The sequence below is a fragment of the Pseudopodoces humilis genome, chromosome 2 (assembly GCF_049639895.1).
Source record: "Pseudopodoces humilis isolate 2021_Gansu_Grassland_sample_001 chromosome 2, ASM4963989v1, whole genome shotgun sequence".
Taxonomy (NCBI): Eukaryota; Metazoa; Chordata; class Aves; order Passeriformes; family Paridae; genus Pseudopodoces; species Pseudopodoces humilis.
This window is the reverse complement of record NC_142201.1, coordinates 62,061,302-62,077,813: the sequence shown is the minus strand read 5'-3', so window position 1 is coordinate 62,077,813 and position 16,512 is coordinate 62,061,302. Positions and strand designations below refer to the sequence as shown.

Sequence of the window (16,512 nt, the reverse complement as noted above, 5' to 3'; positions counted from 1 at the left end):
TATTTGGTTCACACAGAATAGGTATTTTGACCCTCTGGTTCTAGCTCCTCCTGGTACTGGCTGCTTGTGAGTTCCTGAGGAGCACTTCAACATGCAGTCAAAGACAAATGATCTTTTCTAGGCTGTCCAGGGTGTCTGTAGTTCTACAGCCTAGCAAAATTATGTTTTCAGTTCTTCTCTTAAATTGAGCTTTCCAAATGCCAGCTCTAACTTCAGGACTCAGTGATTTTCAATTTGTGGGCCCATCATGTGGTTGGGAAGTTAGTCACCAGAGGTTAAGATATGTGAAAAGTTCCCTATGCCTGCAGTGATTCTGTGAGCAGTGTTTTAGAGTTTCCATAGAGACTCTAAAACTCCTGTGTCTACCTGAAGAGCACAGTCCGGTTGATGTGGGTGGAAAAATATCCCTGTTGAGGTTAGTACTCCCTTTTGTGCACTTACTTCTTACATTAACACAATTTAATCTATGCCTAATGGGCTGAATACACCTCCTTTACTCAAGAACAGGACTTTTCTTCAGATTATTATATTGTTACTGTGTTTTCTGGAGTTTCTGAAACTCAAAATAGTAGAACTTCCATAATTGCCCCAGGGAAACCAGAGATTATTGGTTATGTTAGCCTGATTGGCAGTGTTAAGATGGACTGTCCAGGAGAGTTCTTGCCTTCTGTCACTTCAGGATCTTCTGTATTCTCATGAGCTGTTGCTTACTGCTTGATGTCCCTTCATTGCTAATCCCATCTGTTCCTTTGCTGAGCCCTGTAAAGTGCACAGCCTGTACTTTACCACAGCACTAACAGCTTCCTGACGTCAGTTTCTTGTGTTAAAGGCAGGTGAGCTTAGGTGGGGTTACTTTGTAGTATCCCTGCAGAAGGCAGAAGTGCTAATTTATCAAAACAAAAAGGTTTTGCAAAACATTCTGAAACCAGACTCAGTCTGGGCATGATGTGTAGATCATTGCTGTCACAAAAGGCCTTAATCTCCTCCCCCTGTTTTAGACAGTGTCATCCAAAGTAAAGAGAGATTTTAGGTGAGTCAGTTCTGATGTGTGCACTACTGCAAGGCCAGGTCTCAGAAAGGTGTTCAGACCCCCCCACACACAAGGGCTCTTTCCTGCTTCAGAATGACGCGGTCTCAAATGAGGCTCAGAGATCAGTGCAGCTGGTGATTTGCAGGAGGATGGGTTGGGTTTGAAGTTGTGCATTTTGTTGCTACTGACCATGTTATTTGCTATTCCTTGAGGCTGTAAATACCTAAATTCTAACAGCTCTGAGGAAGCTGGGTGAAGTTGGCTGCTGATCCATTTCCCTATGTATCCATAGTGCAATGAAGTACTTCTGGTTTAAAAACAAATTCAGATTGTGCTTATGAGACCTATATAAAACTGCTCTGAAATGAGTAGTTCTAAATTCTTCAAATTCTGATAGGAGATTCTAAGAACTCTTTTAAGCTTTATATAAGTATTTCTATCAGCTGCTGTTAAAAATGTATTTTCATGTTGAAAGAAAATGGGAGAAAGTACAAAACTAATTTTAGAATCCACAACTAGTGATTAGCCAACTCTAGAAGTACTAAAAATTGGCACTGAAAATTAAACTGCACAGCTAAAATAGCAACTGCTTTGACCAAACAGCAGCGCGCTGTCCCTAACCATTACAATTTTCTGTTTCCCTAATGTATTAGAACAGAGTTGTGTTGTTCTTTTTAAACACATTTGGGGAATTGATTTGGAAAAACTGATCTGATTTTATTGCAATAATATTTAAACAAAGAAAACAGGAACATTTGTGAATTTCTTCTGTGTATACCCAATCAGGCAAGAAATGGGCCTCTCATGTGTTCGTGCTGTTGTGTTTTACAGATTGATGAAGACCCCAGTCTCATTCCTGAAGCCACTCAAGGAGGTACTTACAACTTCGACCCAACAGCCAACCTTCAAACAAAAGAATTTAATTTTTAAGTTCAAAAAAAGTGCAGCTTCTCTTGTCCCACACCAGTACGAAGCACCACCAGATGGCTACCAAGTGAAGAAACAAAAGGCTCCAAGACACACACGTCTCTTCGTTTTGATGCTTCTAAAGCAAGCCATGTATTGGTCACTTTGCAGTTGCCAAACATCACTATCACATGGACTGTAAATGCATATGCATGATCTCCTAAACTGTTTCAGAATTCTTTTTAACAGTCCCAACTACCTTTTTTTGCCTTTTTCCTGGTGCCACATGCTGACAACCGCAATCTGCAGTTTTGTTAAGAATATTCCATAGTGGTGGCACATTGGCTTTCCACGGAAAAGTAGCTTCTTTGGAAAATGGTGCGCTGTGGATCAAGACACTTTGGTATGATGCATACATTTTGGAAGACTTTACAGGGGCCCAGTTTGCTCTGAGCCTCCATCATCGTCCTCCACAAACATATTTTCATAAACTTTACGTGGAAGAATAGATTCAAAAATGCAAGCCAAATGAATTTCATTGGTGAAACTGAAATAAAAGTAACTTATAAAAACACAACACTTGGCAATTGATTAAACACTTAAGTTTAAAACAAACAAAAAAACTACTTCAGCTATCAGTAATTGATGTGTGTTCATTAACTGCCTCAGAAAACCAGGGTTGGAGAATGAACTGTAGATTTGGACTGGTAAAGCTTTTGCCATTATACCTAATTTTTGAGAACAGCGAGCCCTATTTGACCACTCACTTCAGCCTGTGTGTTCCTGCTGTTTTGAAGTAATCAAATGCTGTGCATGGTATTTTACCTGAGCTACAACCTGTTATGGACTTGAACTTCTGTTTAAGCTGAAAGCAAGAGTCCCAGACTGTAGAAAAAAAATTCTGTCCAAAAATGTATTACTTAAAAAGAATCTTGCTTTCAACTTTCAGTAGTCAATATCTTCTGTTTTAAATTGATAATTGGATATGGTTGATTTATATTGGGTTTAAACTGTGGAGCTTTCATGTTTACTGTAATTTAGTCTTAAACTATTTTTTACTTAGTAACCAGTGCTTATGATGATGTGGTTGGCAACAAACCAGCAACTACTTAGAAGCGTCATAAAAGCTTCATTCTTGGAGTATTGGAAGAATAATTCACAAGTTAGTCTCAAATCTTATTCATGTGATTAAAAACATACAAACTGGTTGATGTGTGAGGCTGTATCGAAGCTGCCGTTACTCAGCGTAAACCTGATGTGCAGCGCACATTAAATAACTTTATATAAGGTATGTGAAGTCATTGCTTTTGGAAAATCGCCTGACCCAGTCACTTTCAAAGGGATTTTGGTATTGCTGGGGCGAAGATCGGTAATTTTGAAATTCTGTAAGCTATCACACAAACTGGTTTTGTTGCTGTTGTTTACTGGGTGTAATTTCCCAATGCATTGATGTGAAGGGATAGAAAAATCTAAACTAATTTAGTTATTGGATGTGGGTTGTATTTACTGTGATGAAGATAAGGACAGATGCCATCAGAGCTTTGTGGATCAGCTGTTTTTCCACTGATGAACAACACATAGCAGGTGTGCATTCATTAAATATATATCTGCCAAGGTGGAGCCACTTTAAAGAGTGAGTTGTCTTGTATCTCAGCTGGATACAAGCGTATGTTTAAACTGCAAGATTTTTACTTGCTAGATAATCTGTTTTAATATAGTGGTTTGGCCTCTGATTATTTATAGGTTTTATAAATTTTAGAATCAATTTCTCTTTAAGGTGGCTCAGATTTTTCAACTCTTGTGCACATAAAATTGAGTTGAAGTTCATTGTGCCTTTTTTCTTTTCCCAGAAGTTGAGTTGAAGCTTCATATGGTAACTGCATCCTATTCACACACTATAGTCTAAAATCTTGGAACTGTGTGGTGTTCGCTAAAAAACTAAACAATAAAAAGTCAAAGTTAGGTAAGGTCACAAAGTTTTTGTAAAATTAGAGTTCCAGCAAATGTTATTGTGAACAAATATTTCGCCCCTTCTAATTCAGTCTAGTCTCCTGTATGCCATATAGACTGATGCATACCCAATTCAGCCTACGCTCACTGTTATTCTAGACATCACATACAAATTGATACTGAAGCAACAGTTTTCCTCTACTGTAAAGATTCGATCTTTTTCTTGCACTCAATGCATTACAGTAAAAGTGAACATCGGAGAACTGGGTAAGGCAGGACAAAGTGCTTGCTCAGTTCTTTCTGCTGTGACCTTATCAGCTTTTGATTGGGATTGCACCATTTCATAGTTAATAAAGGAAACAAAGTATATTGCTGCACTTTTACGTTTTCAGAACAGTGTTTAAAATTGCATTGTTTTTATTATTTTTTTAAACTATCAGTTAAAATAGACTAAAACGTTCTTTCAAAGAGGCATCTAAATGTGTTCCTAATTTTGTATATGGGCTTAGGTTTTGTAACCAATAAAAAGCTGCTATCAAATACTATACAACATTCAAGAACTTATTTTGAAGGTTATGGAACTGCTTAGTCTTCATGGATTGACTTAGGGGTTTTTGTCTTTGACTAGATATTAGTTAGCAGAACTCCGCATCAAAGTTTGAAGTATGTTACAAGTATGAATAAAGTAAGCTAATGCAGTCATCTCTGAAACTTTGGATACGGAGTTTTATACTTTGTATGGAGATGTTTCCCAGGTGTGTACAGGAGGCTGTGGTAAGTGGGCTGCAGCTGTTCCATGTCATTATTGAAATAATGACTTCAGTTCAAAGGCTTGACGGTGAACCAAGTGTGTCAAGGAACTTCCACAGTTGTTTTCTACCTCCAGAAACCTTCCAGGCTCCTGGTGTGATGGTGATTGCTGACTGAGCATTCATTTAAGCTCAGGATGCTGCTGCACAAGGGGGGCCCAACTCCTGCCCAGTGTGGGTTGGGAGTGTGTACCAAAACTGGCCTTGGTCTGGACAGCCTTTCATAGCCAGTGTCCCTCCCCCTGGCACAAGTGACCCCATTGGGGTGCTGCTTGGGAACAGCTTGGCGCTGTCAGAGGCTTGCATTGTCCAGCAGCCTACTAATTAGTACAGTCCTGCTTTAATTACAGGACAGCACCAGTGGGAGGAGACCACTTGAACTGTTTGAAAGGTGCCTGTGACTGCAGCTGTGGCTTTGCCATCCTTTCTCTGTGTTGGTTGGCTGAGCCACCTGGAGAAACCCCTCTCCCCATGGGTGGGAGATGGAGATGGGCTTCCAGTGCTGTATTTAAATCTTTACAAATGCTTGTCCATGGGGATATAGAAGACAAAGATTTCATAAGAATCTAATTCCCATTTCCAAAAGCTGTTTAATCCCTTTGGTTCCTTCAGCTTTCAGATGACAAACTGAACTGTGTTGGGTTTTTGCAACCTGTTAATCATCCTCTAAATCCTACCTGGAGGACTTGAAAGACACTATGTTGTTGGACTAACTAATGCATTATTTTAAGACATTTCTAATTTAGAAAGAGTAAAACCTAGATGATATCTTAATGTTTCCCCATACTTGTAAAAGTACAGACACTTTCATTTGGTTTGCTTCATCTGCTAAACAGAGAAATGAATAAGCAGAGCCACTGACAGGCAGGTGTTTAATCGATTTTTTTCATCTCAGTGGGCTCAGTGATAGTTGAGGTCCACTTTGTTATTTTGCTCTTCTTTAATGCCCTCTAGATTCTGAATGTCTTTCAAATTAGTCCTTTCCACCAAATGCAATGTGTTGTGTTCCTTCTGTTCTGTTGCATAAAAAGTACTCCTCTTTGTGGCATAATTATGCTTCTGTTCAGACATATGTAGGACAACAAATTATGCCAAGCCATCAGGAAGCCCTTTTCAGGAAGAAATGGAAAAAAACCCAATCAGTAGAAAACTGTGGGCTCCAACAGGCAAAGCCTTGGGAGATTTTGCTGCAGGGGTTTGTTATGATTGTCACTGTCACCTTGACAGCAGTGAGCTGGAGCTGCCTGAGCTGCAGAGGTCTGCTTCAGGCTGGGACGTGACTTGAGGCTGCTCAGGAAAACTGCCTCGTGTCAAGATGCAGTTAGGAGCTAGAGTAGCTTTCTGCTCCCCTGATCCTGGTTTGTGTGTGCATCATCCTGCCACAGAAACAGTAATGGGCAGGTGTGCTCCGTGCTGCTGGCTTGTCCCCACAGCTCCCCAGCTGCTGCTGCAGGCACACGAGCAGCTTCGTGTTCAAGTGCACTCTTGACACAGCTTTCTTGAGCAGCATCCCAGTTTGTAAAGGAACATAAGAGCTGTTTTTTTTCCAACTTTAATTGTAAGGTTTTGATGTTGGAGACATCGCAACCTTGTGTATCGCACCTAAGAATGTTAATAACGTGATTCTTTTGTTTTAAAATGAAGGTTGGAGCCTTTAGGCTGTTCTCTGCCTCTATCTATAGCAGTAGAATAGGTGAATGTCACCACAGAACCTCCGAGGAAAAATGGCAAATTCTGTGAAGGATTGAGATGGCCTGCAGGGAGGCTTTTCTCTGGACACCTGGACACGGTGGGGGAGCTGCAGGAGGAAGCTGATTGTCCATTTGCTTCATACGTTAAATAGGCTCCAGGGACGCACAAAGGTGTGGAACATGGATTAACCATCCTCTTTCCCAAGCAGGGTCCTGTGGAAAACTGGTGGTTGGATTTTTTTAACGTGCTGAAATGAAGTGTAAGGGAGCCCACATCTGCATCTGTTGTTTGCAGGCTGATCATTTTCAGCCACTTTATTTGCTTGTTTTTAACTCTAATTCACGGAGACAGATGATCACCCATACAAAACTGTTTGTATGTGAAGAGGGAGGATAAAATTGAAATACTTTGCTAGTGGGCTCCAGCAAGTCCAGTTCTAGGTTTGTGCAGAGAAATGCTTAAGGGAAGCTGCAGCTCTTGCCCTGAGATTAGACCCATCCCTGTTCCTATCTATCTGATGCAGTTTGCAGCTGGTTTCCCCTGTATTTCATATTTTAATGGCCCAGTAGAGTTCTCTGAAATCTGCATACTGCCTGCATGTTATAACATTGAAAATAAGGGACAAATTCCTTCTGTTCTTGCCATAATGATCCCAGCTTGCAGGACGTCTGGCCCAGTAATAGTGAGAGTATTTATTTGACACAGGTTCTCTAGGAGTGGTTTGCCTGCTCTTAGGTTTTGTCATGTTAAGCACGGCAGCACGTAAATCGCAGGAGGTGATAGGTGTAGAGGGAGCATTTGGACTTGTCAAATTCTCATGTTTAAGCCAAACATGTAGCAAATTTAAAAAAATGTGTTGCTTTGTCAAAAGAAAAGTGCTCTTCCAGTTGTTTCAGATCTCTCAGTCACTGCCTTTACCAATTTAGAACAAATATTAAAAACTTTTTAAAAAAGAGGCCAACCCCCACTGCCCCCCTTTTTAATGTGTATTTGTTTCAATTGCTGCTAAAACGTTGCATCTCACATGGAAGAAATTCTGTCCAAAGGGCTCATTTGTGAACACTTACAGGGAGCTGGATGTGCTGGATACTTAGTGATAATATTTCCCAGCTCCCTAATCTCAGTCTCAAATTCTTAAATTTCAGGGCTCTGTGCTGAAATATTTAACCCTTTGGTGAGAAAAGGGCCCAGTCCAAGGGAGTAATTAACAAGGTGGCATCTTGCTCCTGCAGCAGCAGCGTGTTCCTTTCTCCCTGCTATTGAACTGCTGGGGTTTTAAACACAACCTTGTTGTCAGCAGCACAGAGCCAAGTGTTTGCACTGAACTTTGTGTGGCTATCTGTATCCAGGGAGGTGTCTTTATGTGAACTCAACCAGAGGTCTGTTCTTGAAATATTAAAAACTGCTGGAAAGGGAAGAAATCGCTTCTTGTAAAGGTCACAGTTTTCTCTGTATTTGATATTTTAGTCAACATATAAACTCTTGATTTTTTGTAGGAGTTTTACTCACCTCAGTTGTGTATTAGTTTAAATTTAATAGAAGAAAGACTTGGCCCCTAAAGATTGGAAAGAAAATTTCCAAATGTGAGTCCTGCATGTTTAGAAATGGAAGTTTACTGAGATCCATGATTTTTCTTTATGTAACCTTGGGACTGCTTCTTATGCTTCCAGTTGCAAGAATAGAACAAACATTCCTCAGGGCCTTTGTTTGCTCTTACCCCAGTCCCAGTCACCTCCTCAAAGAGAAGCACTGCAAGCACTAAAGTGTTAACCCCGAGGACCTGGGGACTCTCTTCTGCCCCCTTGAAAGTCATCACACAACAGGCTGCTGAACTGCATCCGTGTTCCTTCCAACCTAAGATTGTGCAAGAGCTAAAGCGGTGGCAGAGAAGCAAAAGCTCCTTGCAGGGTGGGTGTCAGTGCCAGCTGCAGGCTCTGTGCCTGGGGACTGCTTTCCCAAGTCAGGCTGTCCCCCTCCATTACACCAGAGAAACTTGGTCTGCACGTAATTTGCTCCTTACTCAGTGTGTAGTTGCTTAGGGTTATAAAGCAGATGGCTGGAATTAAACAACTGACTTGAGGCTACCTAGCTTTTGTTTTGCACCTGAAATTTCCTGTGCTGTTCCTGTTTTTTAGGGTTTGGGTGTTTGTTTTGGTGGGGGTTTAACAGCTGTATTTATTTATACTGCTATTCTATCATGGGTATAACATGCAGTCTCAAAACTCACAGCAGGCATGCCATTGTAAGCTCTTTCCTGGGGCACATCACCTTCAAGAAATGGCGAGGAGATCCATTAATTCCAGCACCAAAGAGACTGAAATAATTCCATGAGGATGTATCTCCTGAGAGGAAGATGGCAGAGGCTGAGATGCTCCTGCATGGCTGTGGACTGGGCAGTCAGGGACCGCATGTCCGCAGGCTGCTGATCCCAGTGACAGGCAAAAGCAAGGCACAGCCTGTCAGAAGCCATTCTGTGGCATTTTCAGCCTCTCTCTCTGATGAGGCCCTCATCTTTCCCAGAGAATTACTTCTCTAAGGATCCATTTTCCAGCAATTTTCCTGCCTCCAGCAGCACATGAGCTCCCATGAGCAGCAGTGGAGGCGACCATTGGGGGTCTTCAGCTCTGCCAGGGGAAGGGTACAGGAAGATCATTTGTTACCTCTGCCGATGGTGCTGGGGGAACAGATAGCAATGTGAGTGTTTTTATGATGTGGAAGAAAGGTAGGGTGCAGAAAAGAGCAAAAAAAAATACTTCATCTGGATTTTTTATTTAAGATAGAGTGCCGTCTTGTTGAAGTAAATCATAAGTGCTTCTTCCCAGGGAGGAAATACAGGACAATAAAGGTCTCTCCAAGAAAGAAAGCCTGGGGGAACCAAGGAGTCAAGTCAGCACCTTCCTGCCAGGCTAAGGTGCCTGTATCACCTGAAGGCCTGGGGTTGCCTGCAGCCATCTCCAGCAGGAGGGTGTTCCCCACCCTCCCAGTCATTCCCAGGTGCTCTTTGCAGAGCTGCTTTTCCTCAGGAGCATGGTGGACATCATGCCCATTCTTCCCAGGGCAGCTCTGAAGACTCAGGATTATTTTCCCATGTTTGCTGCTCTTCCTGGCTGAGCTTCCCTTGCTTTGCTAGCGATGGGTCCACCCCATCCTGCAGAAATGGAGCATCCTCAGGAATGGTCTATCATGTTTTGCCTCTGTGTTGGCCTTCCCCAAGGAACAGGGGGGAGCAAGCTCCACCCTGAGGCACTGACTCCTTACAGCTTGTGCAGTGCTCCAGCCCTGTACTGACCCAAACCTCATGTCTCTGAAAATAGCGCTGTGTTGAAGGGTGGACTTTTAGCACTTGTCTTCATTTACACCATTATTAAACAAAAGAACTACTGGGAAATGTTGTCAAAAATTTAGTGTCTTTATGAGCAAAACAGACTCTCTCCTGATCGCTCAGGAAATGAGGGCCCCAACTCTCAGCTGGTATTGTTTTTCCCCAGGAAACTCCCAGTTTAGTCTTTCCTAACCATTATCAAACCTTTCCCACCATTATCAAACCTCACAAGGGCCCTTGTGACTTTGTTGTCTCTCTGCAGAAACCAGTGGCTTTGTAACCCCACCACTGTTTGGTTAAAACATAAATATTTATCCTATGCCCAAGGCAAAGCATTGCTGCAGAGCCACGATCACCAAGTAGGGGGGTTTTTTTTGTGCCAGTGGCTGTGGCCTGTTGGAAAAAAAACCCTCATTGCCACATCCAAATCTGTCCAGCCAGCACAGGCCAAAAAAACCTAATAAAAATCTGAGGTGTAAGGAAGGATTAAAGAGCAGTTTGTCAGCTCTAGGAGCTCCAGAGAGATTGTTCCTCACAGCAATTAGCAGACAAGACATTGATGGTGCTGTGTAACTTTTAAAAAAATTCTTTTTTGTTTCTTTTTTTCTCTCTCGATTCTGCTGCTGTGCTTCTTCTGCACTTCTTTTCACTCTTGGATTTCTCAGCTTCTCTGAGCTGAGCTCCTTGGGGATACTCCCTCATGGGGAGTCCCGCTTATCACAGTCCTCAGGGTCAGGACAAAAACTCCAAAGCTTGTTAGGATCTTGTTTCTTGTGTTTATTAGGATGTTATCACAAAACTTGGCAGGTCTCTCCAGACTATCTGTACAATTCACAATTCAATTCACTGTAATCTGGCTCATTTCTTTCTGATGGTACAAAATGGCCTTGTGGCTCACTTAGGCCTTTGAAGATACAAAATGGCCCCGAACCTCGAACCACGCAGTTCTTTTATCTTTATACTCATTCTTATCTAATTAACAATAGACACGTATATTATTTTTCTTAATGACCCAATGACCCAACACCTGTGTGCTGCACTGCAGCATTTTCTATCCAATCACTTACTATTACCCAAAAACCTCTAGAAGAACATGAAGAAGTAAAAGAAACAACACTAAATCCTCCATCTTGTCTTCTGCTTTCTAAACTATTTTAAACTCTAAACTTTAACTTTTTCACCCAGTGACTTAAGAAATCTTTCTAATCTACACACTCACACTTTTGGCTTTTTCTATCTAGCTTTAACAATTGTTTTCAAGTATCACCATGAAAACATTTTCATCAATTTCATGTTCTATAAAATTCAGTGTTTTTCTGGATCTTAGAGCTAAGCATCAGAAGCAAGGGCACACACTCTGTGTCTCAGACTCCAGCAGTGCTGGTCTGGTTTACAGCATTAGAACTTTGGAGGGGAGAAGTGTCCTGGTGTGGTTGGAGCAGAAGTTTCTGTTTCTGGTCTGACCCCAGAGAGGCAGGTGGAGCACAGGCAGAGGAGAATACACTTGTCAGGTCTGGGTCATAGCAGTTGGTTAAATTATCCTTTTTTTTTTTTACTTTTGGCAGGAATTTTATGCAAGTCACACTGTGTGAAGTATGAGATGGGGGATGATGCACTCCTGGCCATGGATGCATCCCTGGGTTCCTAATCCAAATCCCAGCCTTCACCTGGCATTTTTAACAATATCCAGGTGGCAGGCTCAGGGCTTCACTCAAGCAAATGCATCATGAGAAAAATCAAGTGTGGGAAAGCTTAGATGAAGGCCAGTTAATTAACCTTTGAAGCCTGTGATGTATTGAACAGTAGTTTGTCATTTGTCTTAAACATTATTGCATGGCTGGCTTTTAATACCATTTGGCACCAGTTTTGATTTTTTTCAGAGATGGCTTCACATATGGTTTTACTCCTTTTTTTTTGTTGGTGAGTTAGCTGTGGGCAATCTTTATAGGTGGTATTTCAGAGTTTCTTTAAGTGAAAGAATTTACAGCTGTTAGGTGTATTAACCAAAAATTAAGACATTTCACTGCATTGTACAGTCTGTCGCCTAACAAAAAAAGGGGGATTGGAATATTTTTTCTCCATATTGTATCTGAAAAGAAAGCTCTTTGTAGCCTTAAAAGAAATTCTTACTGACCTTTCTTCCCCTGAGCGTTTTCCAGGTCTCTGGCTGCTGCCCAAACACTCCCCCTCCCGGTGTTACATCCGGTCACAGATCCCTCTCATGCACCCTGTGCCTGCCTGTTCCCTCTTTGAATACTTTTGGCAACCATCCATGCCCTCATCCTGCAGCCCTGGGATCTCATGGTTCCCCTCTGATCCCATTCAGCAATACTGAAACCCATCAGGGAAGCTCCACCAGAAGCTGCAGGACAAGTAGCACATAGCTGCATCTGAAAATAAAGCAGCAATGCCAGCAGCAGAAATCAGCTACTGTGCAAAGTAGAAACTGTTTAGTGTCATGGACTGGCTGAAACATGGAAGCTGTGAAGAGAGCAGGGAAAAGGTGAGTCACCCTTCCTGGGCTGGTGAAGAAGAAAAGATGAATCGTCCTTCCTGGTTTTAATGTTGGTTGTTTGCGTTTTTTTCCCCCAGTTTGCTGCTTTCCTGCTCTCTGGAGGTGGATGGAAAACTTCTTGATGAGAATTAAAAAATAAATCTGTGCTGGGTTCATACTCAGGAAGCTCATTTAAAAATCAGTTCCACAGAAAAGTTAATAAATCAGTGAGGAGTAAGCTATGTCCTTTCATAAACAGTGTGAAAGAGCAATGAAGTATCTTGGTGTCCTCGAAAAAACAGCAAGACATGGTGGTAACTCCCACTGCAGTGATCCCTGCAAAACAGAGATGTGATGGGAGGCCCAGGGGCTGGAGTTGCTAATGGGATGGGCAGGGAGGCTGCTGTGACAGCTCCAAGCAAGGGTAGATAATTACCTGTACGGCTCATCTCAGTGGAGGGGTGGCTGAGGAGATTAATGCACAATTATGGATTCTGCTGATGTCACTATAAAGGTTAATGCACACCAGAGTGCATCCACAAAAGTTTCTAAAAAGGGATCTTGAGCAACCAGAGTGGGCTCTAGGACAAATAACCTGAAGGATGCTTCAAATTGTAAGGAACCTGAAACAAAGTTCAAAGGATTTTTCTTTTTACCTGCTATTCAGAGAGAAGCTGTACTATTTCTGTAAATCAGTGCCGAGACTGTGACATCGATCACATGCCCAGGAAGATGGAAACTAAGTTTGAGGGTTCTCTCCTGGCTGAAATCAATAAGGAGAGGTGTTTTAGGTCTTAATATCTCCATGTGGCAGGAGCATTCCTGCAGAATTGCCAGGACTTAGGTAACAAACTTCCCTCCCTCGAGCTGCCTGCTTCCTGCAGACTGCCATGCTGCTCCCTTTGAGCCAGGCAGGAGTTCTGACACCAAAACATTTAAGTGCTGTTGGGTGAGTGTCCTGCAAGCCTTTGATTAGAGCAGTGCAGTGCTCATTAGACTGACTTGTTTTAGCAGCTGTCCGAAACAGGAGAAAAGAGAAATCATTAGAAGTATTAGAAGTACTCTGTGTTGTTATTTCAAATATTATAACCCATCATTGTTTTGGCAGTCTCTGAACAATGGCATAAAATGGGCTGAGTAATGTGACCCAGTGTCCAGAAAAGCCTTATCCCAGAAAACAAGGATGGTAAATCACATGATGCCCCATGAGATGGGGTGTTTTGCCAAATTACTGCTTCAGGGGAAGTGAGAACAATTTCAGTAACTGGAATGTTGCTTCATCAGGATTCCCATTGCCCTTTCTTCCCCACCTCCTACTTTGCTGTTTTAATTTTTAATTGGTGATGTCTACCAAAGTCTGGCAGTTACCTCTATTTGCTGCCAGAGGAGCCTATTTTTTATCTTTTTTTAAGAGCTTAAAAAACACCCAGGAAAATGGGAAGGCTTCAGAGCCTCTTTTAACTACCAGCAGACAATCCTTTAGAGTCAAATGCAGACATCACCACAACAGCCTTTCAGTCTCTGTTGAATTTACCTTAATGCACTGTTCTCTGTTTTGCACCATGTGAAACACAAGACCAAAACACCAGCAAACTCAACAAGGACAATTTTTTTTGGGATGGCAATGCAGCACAGAATCTTTCCTGTTGTGCCTCTAGAACACCAAAATGGCCAACAGGTGTGTTGGAGCCTTGTGTGCTAGAGGCAAAAAATGACCACCTGCAACAAGCTGGAGATAGATCAGCCAGCTTATGTCACCTGCAAAGATTTGAGGATGTGACTTTGTCCTCCTCACCATGCACACAAGTCATGTAATTAATTGTATGATTCAGTGCTGTTTAAATACACTTATAACTGTGGTTGCTTGGGCCACATTGATGCTGCAGGACTGTTTTATAGCCCGTAGTAGTTCTACAGTAATGCAGCTGAAACAGTTGGGAAGGATTATTTTATTGGGACTTTCCTATAAATGTCTGATTCTGTTTCTTTGTGACTTTGAGCTCTCTATTCCAGCTGCTGCCTTCTACCAAGTGTGGCTAATAACAGCACCAGTAACAGCCGGGCAATTAATTCTTTAACAACTGTAAAATGCTCTGCTATGAACAGAAGAGGATTTTGCCATGTATTTCTCCATGATTTTTCTAGGCTGAGTATACCATTCCTTGAAAGTAGCTGATTTCTGAATAGAAAGAGAAATGGAAAACAGAAATAAAAATGTTGAATCCTATCCCTCCCACATTCATTTAGTAATGAAGCAGGGACTATGAAGTATTTTAATTTTAGCTCTGGCTAACAGAATCTTGGCACACATTTTATAGGTCTTTCCAAAGGTAGGTTGAGCAGGATTGGACGAAGACCATCACCGCCACATGGGACCTGGTCCTGCCGAGAGCTGCCAGGTTTTCATTTGCCCTGGACACAGCTGAGTGTGGAGACATCTTTGGTCACCAGCCTGCCTGTGCCCAAAGGTGCCCACGGTTAACAACCAATGCATGTGGAGTGGTCTCATGCAGTTTCAAAAGTCTGAGAGACAGGGTTTTGTCTTGGCTGTTCAGACCACCATGAGGATATTTAGAGGTTGACTGGCTATAGAGACATATTTCCAAGCAGCTTGAAGTCAGGTCTTATTTCTTTATATTTAAACATAATCCAAGGAAAATGATGGACCATTTTCATGAAATAATTATTTGATAAAAATGATGAATGGAGAAAGAAAGAACCATTTCAAGAAAAGCATAAATTAATATACATACATCCTCAAACTGCACTACACCATCAAATCCCAGCTTGCTTCCATGGCTTGAAGATTATTATACCTGTACATGCCACACTAAAACCAATTAGTTGCTTGTCCATTTGAACTCCCGAGCTTACGCTGCTCCCGATCAGCCATTCCTTTCAGTGCCTTCCTGCATTCCCAGCCAATGAACATGTGATTCATGCTGAGACAGAAGCAGCAAGGGGCACATCCAAGCTCCCCCCATGTGGGGATCATCCCATCTGGATAGGTGCATCTGGGCTGGGAGCTGAAGCACGAAGAAAACTTCTGTCCCTTGCACACATCTCTGTTATAATTCGTAAGTCTTAAAAAACATCCTTGCTGAACCTCTGGACTCACACGAGCGGTGGATGAGTGGAACACAGTGACAGTGGGACAAGCTGCAGAGATGAGAGTCCAAGAGATGCAGCCAAAACTGCTCCACAACAGGAGTGTTGCTCAGAGATCCTCCTGGTGGATTTTGGCAGCGAGGAGCTGGGTGTTTCACAGTGTGTGCCAGCTTCAGCTCTGCTCCTTGTAGGGGATGCCTGGAGGCTGGAATCCTCCATGACAAATCTGCTGGCAGCCGTGAGTGGGAAGGGTCCATTGAGGTTCAGGTTTGCTCTGGAGCTCACCTCCTCTCTGCCAGCCCCGTGATGGGCTGCTCCTGGGATAAGGAGCTCTGCTCTGAGCCCCGCAGCAGCATTCCCAGGATGGCCAGGACTTCTTGCAGGCCCTGGCCACTGTGGGCACTGCAGCCCCGGAGCATCCAGCGGTGCTTTGCCAACCCCCCCAGCCGCAGCATCTCCCCCAGCTTGGCAGGAGCCAGCGCTCCTGGCACGTCCTGCTTGTTGGCCAGGAGCAGCACAGGGATGCCAGCCATGCCGGGGTGGCTCAGGGCCTCCTCCAGTGCTGCCATTGCTTTGGCCAGCTGGGACATGTCCGTGCTGTCAAACACGAAGATGAGGGTGTTGATGTCCTCCAGGTAGTTGGGCCAGCTGGCCCGCAGGCTGTCTTGTCCGCCAACATCCCAGAGGGTGAAAGATATGCCACAGGGTGTTTGCAGAGATTCCACGTTGAATCCCACCGTGGGGCAGGTCTCCACAGCCTGGCCGCTCTTCAGTTTGTATAGAAGGGTGGATTTGCCGGCAAAGTCGAGCCCCAGCATGATAACTCGAGCATCTCTTTTCCGCCAGCCTTTGGAGATCAGCTTCCCCATCAAGATACTGCCGCAGCTGGGGGTGGGGAGGGAGGGGAAAAGCAGCCAAAAAAAAAATAGCAAGCAAGCGTATTTCCTCGATGATGTCAGAAATGAACAGAGTGCTCAGTCCTGCCTCTCCGAAAGAGCGCCTTAGGTTTGCTGAAGAAACGCGGGCAGCCGGCTTTTGCTTCTCTCTGTAGCTCAAGTGAGGTGAGAGCGATTATTGATGAGGTGTGGAGCAGAGTCAGGGAGTGATGTTCAACACAGCAGTTTCTACACCCCAGCTCCGCTGCTGCTCACTTGTTTTCATTCAGGACCCGAAGTGATTGGTGCGAAAGAGAGCTAACATT

General features: G+C 43.2%; 2 protein-coding genes across 2 annotated transcripts in view; one reads left to right on the top strand and one right to left on the bottom strand.

Annotated features, from left to right (window-relative positions):
• The window catches only part of KPNA3 (karyopherin subunit alpha 3), a 49,331-nt gene extending 44,741 nt beyond the window's left edge, over positions 1–4,590 (top strand). The window contains exon 18 of the mRNA XM_005516350.2: positions 1,862–4,590. Within this exon, the coding sequence (XP_005516407.2) occupies positions 1,862–1,960 (99 nt within the window). The 3' untranslated portion in view covers positions 1,961–4,590. The remainder of the gene's footprint in view (positions 1–1,861) is intronic.
• A 6,050-nt stretch (positions 4,591–10,640) lies between these two features.
• ARL11 (ARF like GTPase 11) lies at positions 10,641–16,512 on the bottom strand. The gene has a single exon (XM_014260597.2). It carries the CDS (start codon positions 16,178–16,180, stop codon positions 15,593–15,595), a length of 588 nt encoding a protein of 195 aa, XP_014116072.1. The 5' UTR covers positions 16,181–16,512; the 3' UTR covers positions 10,641–15,592.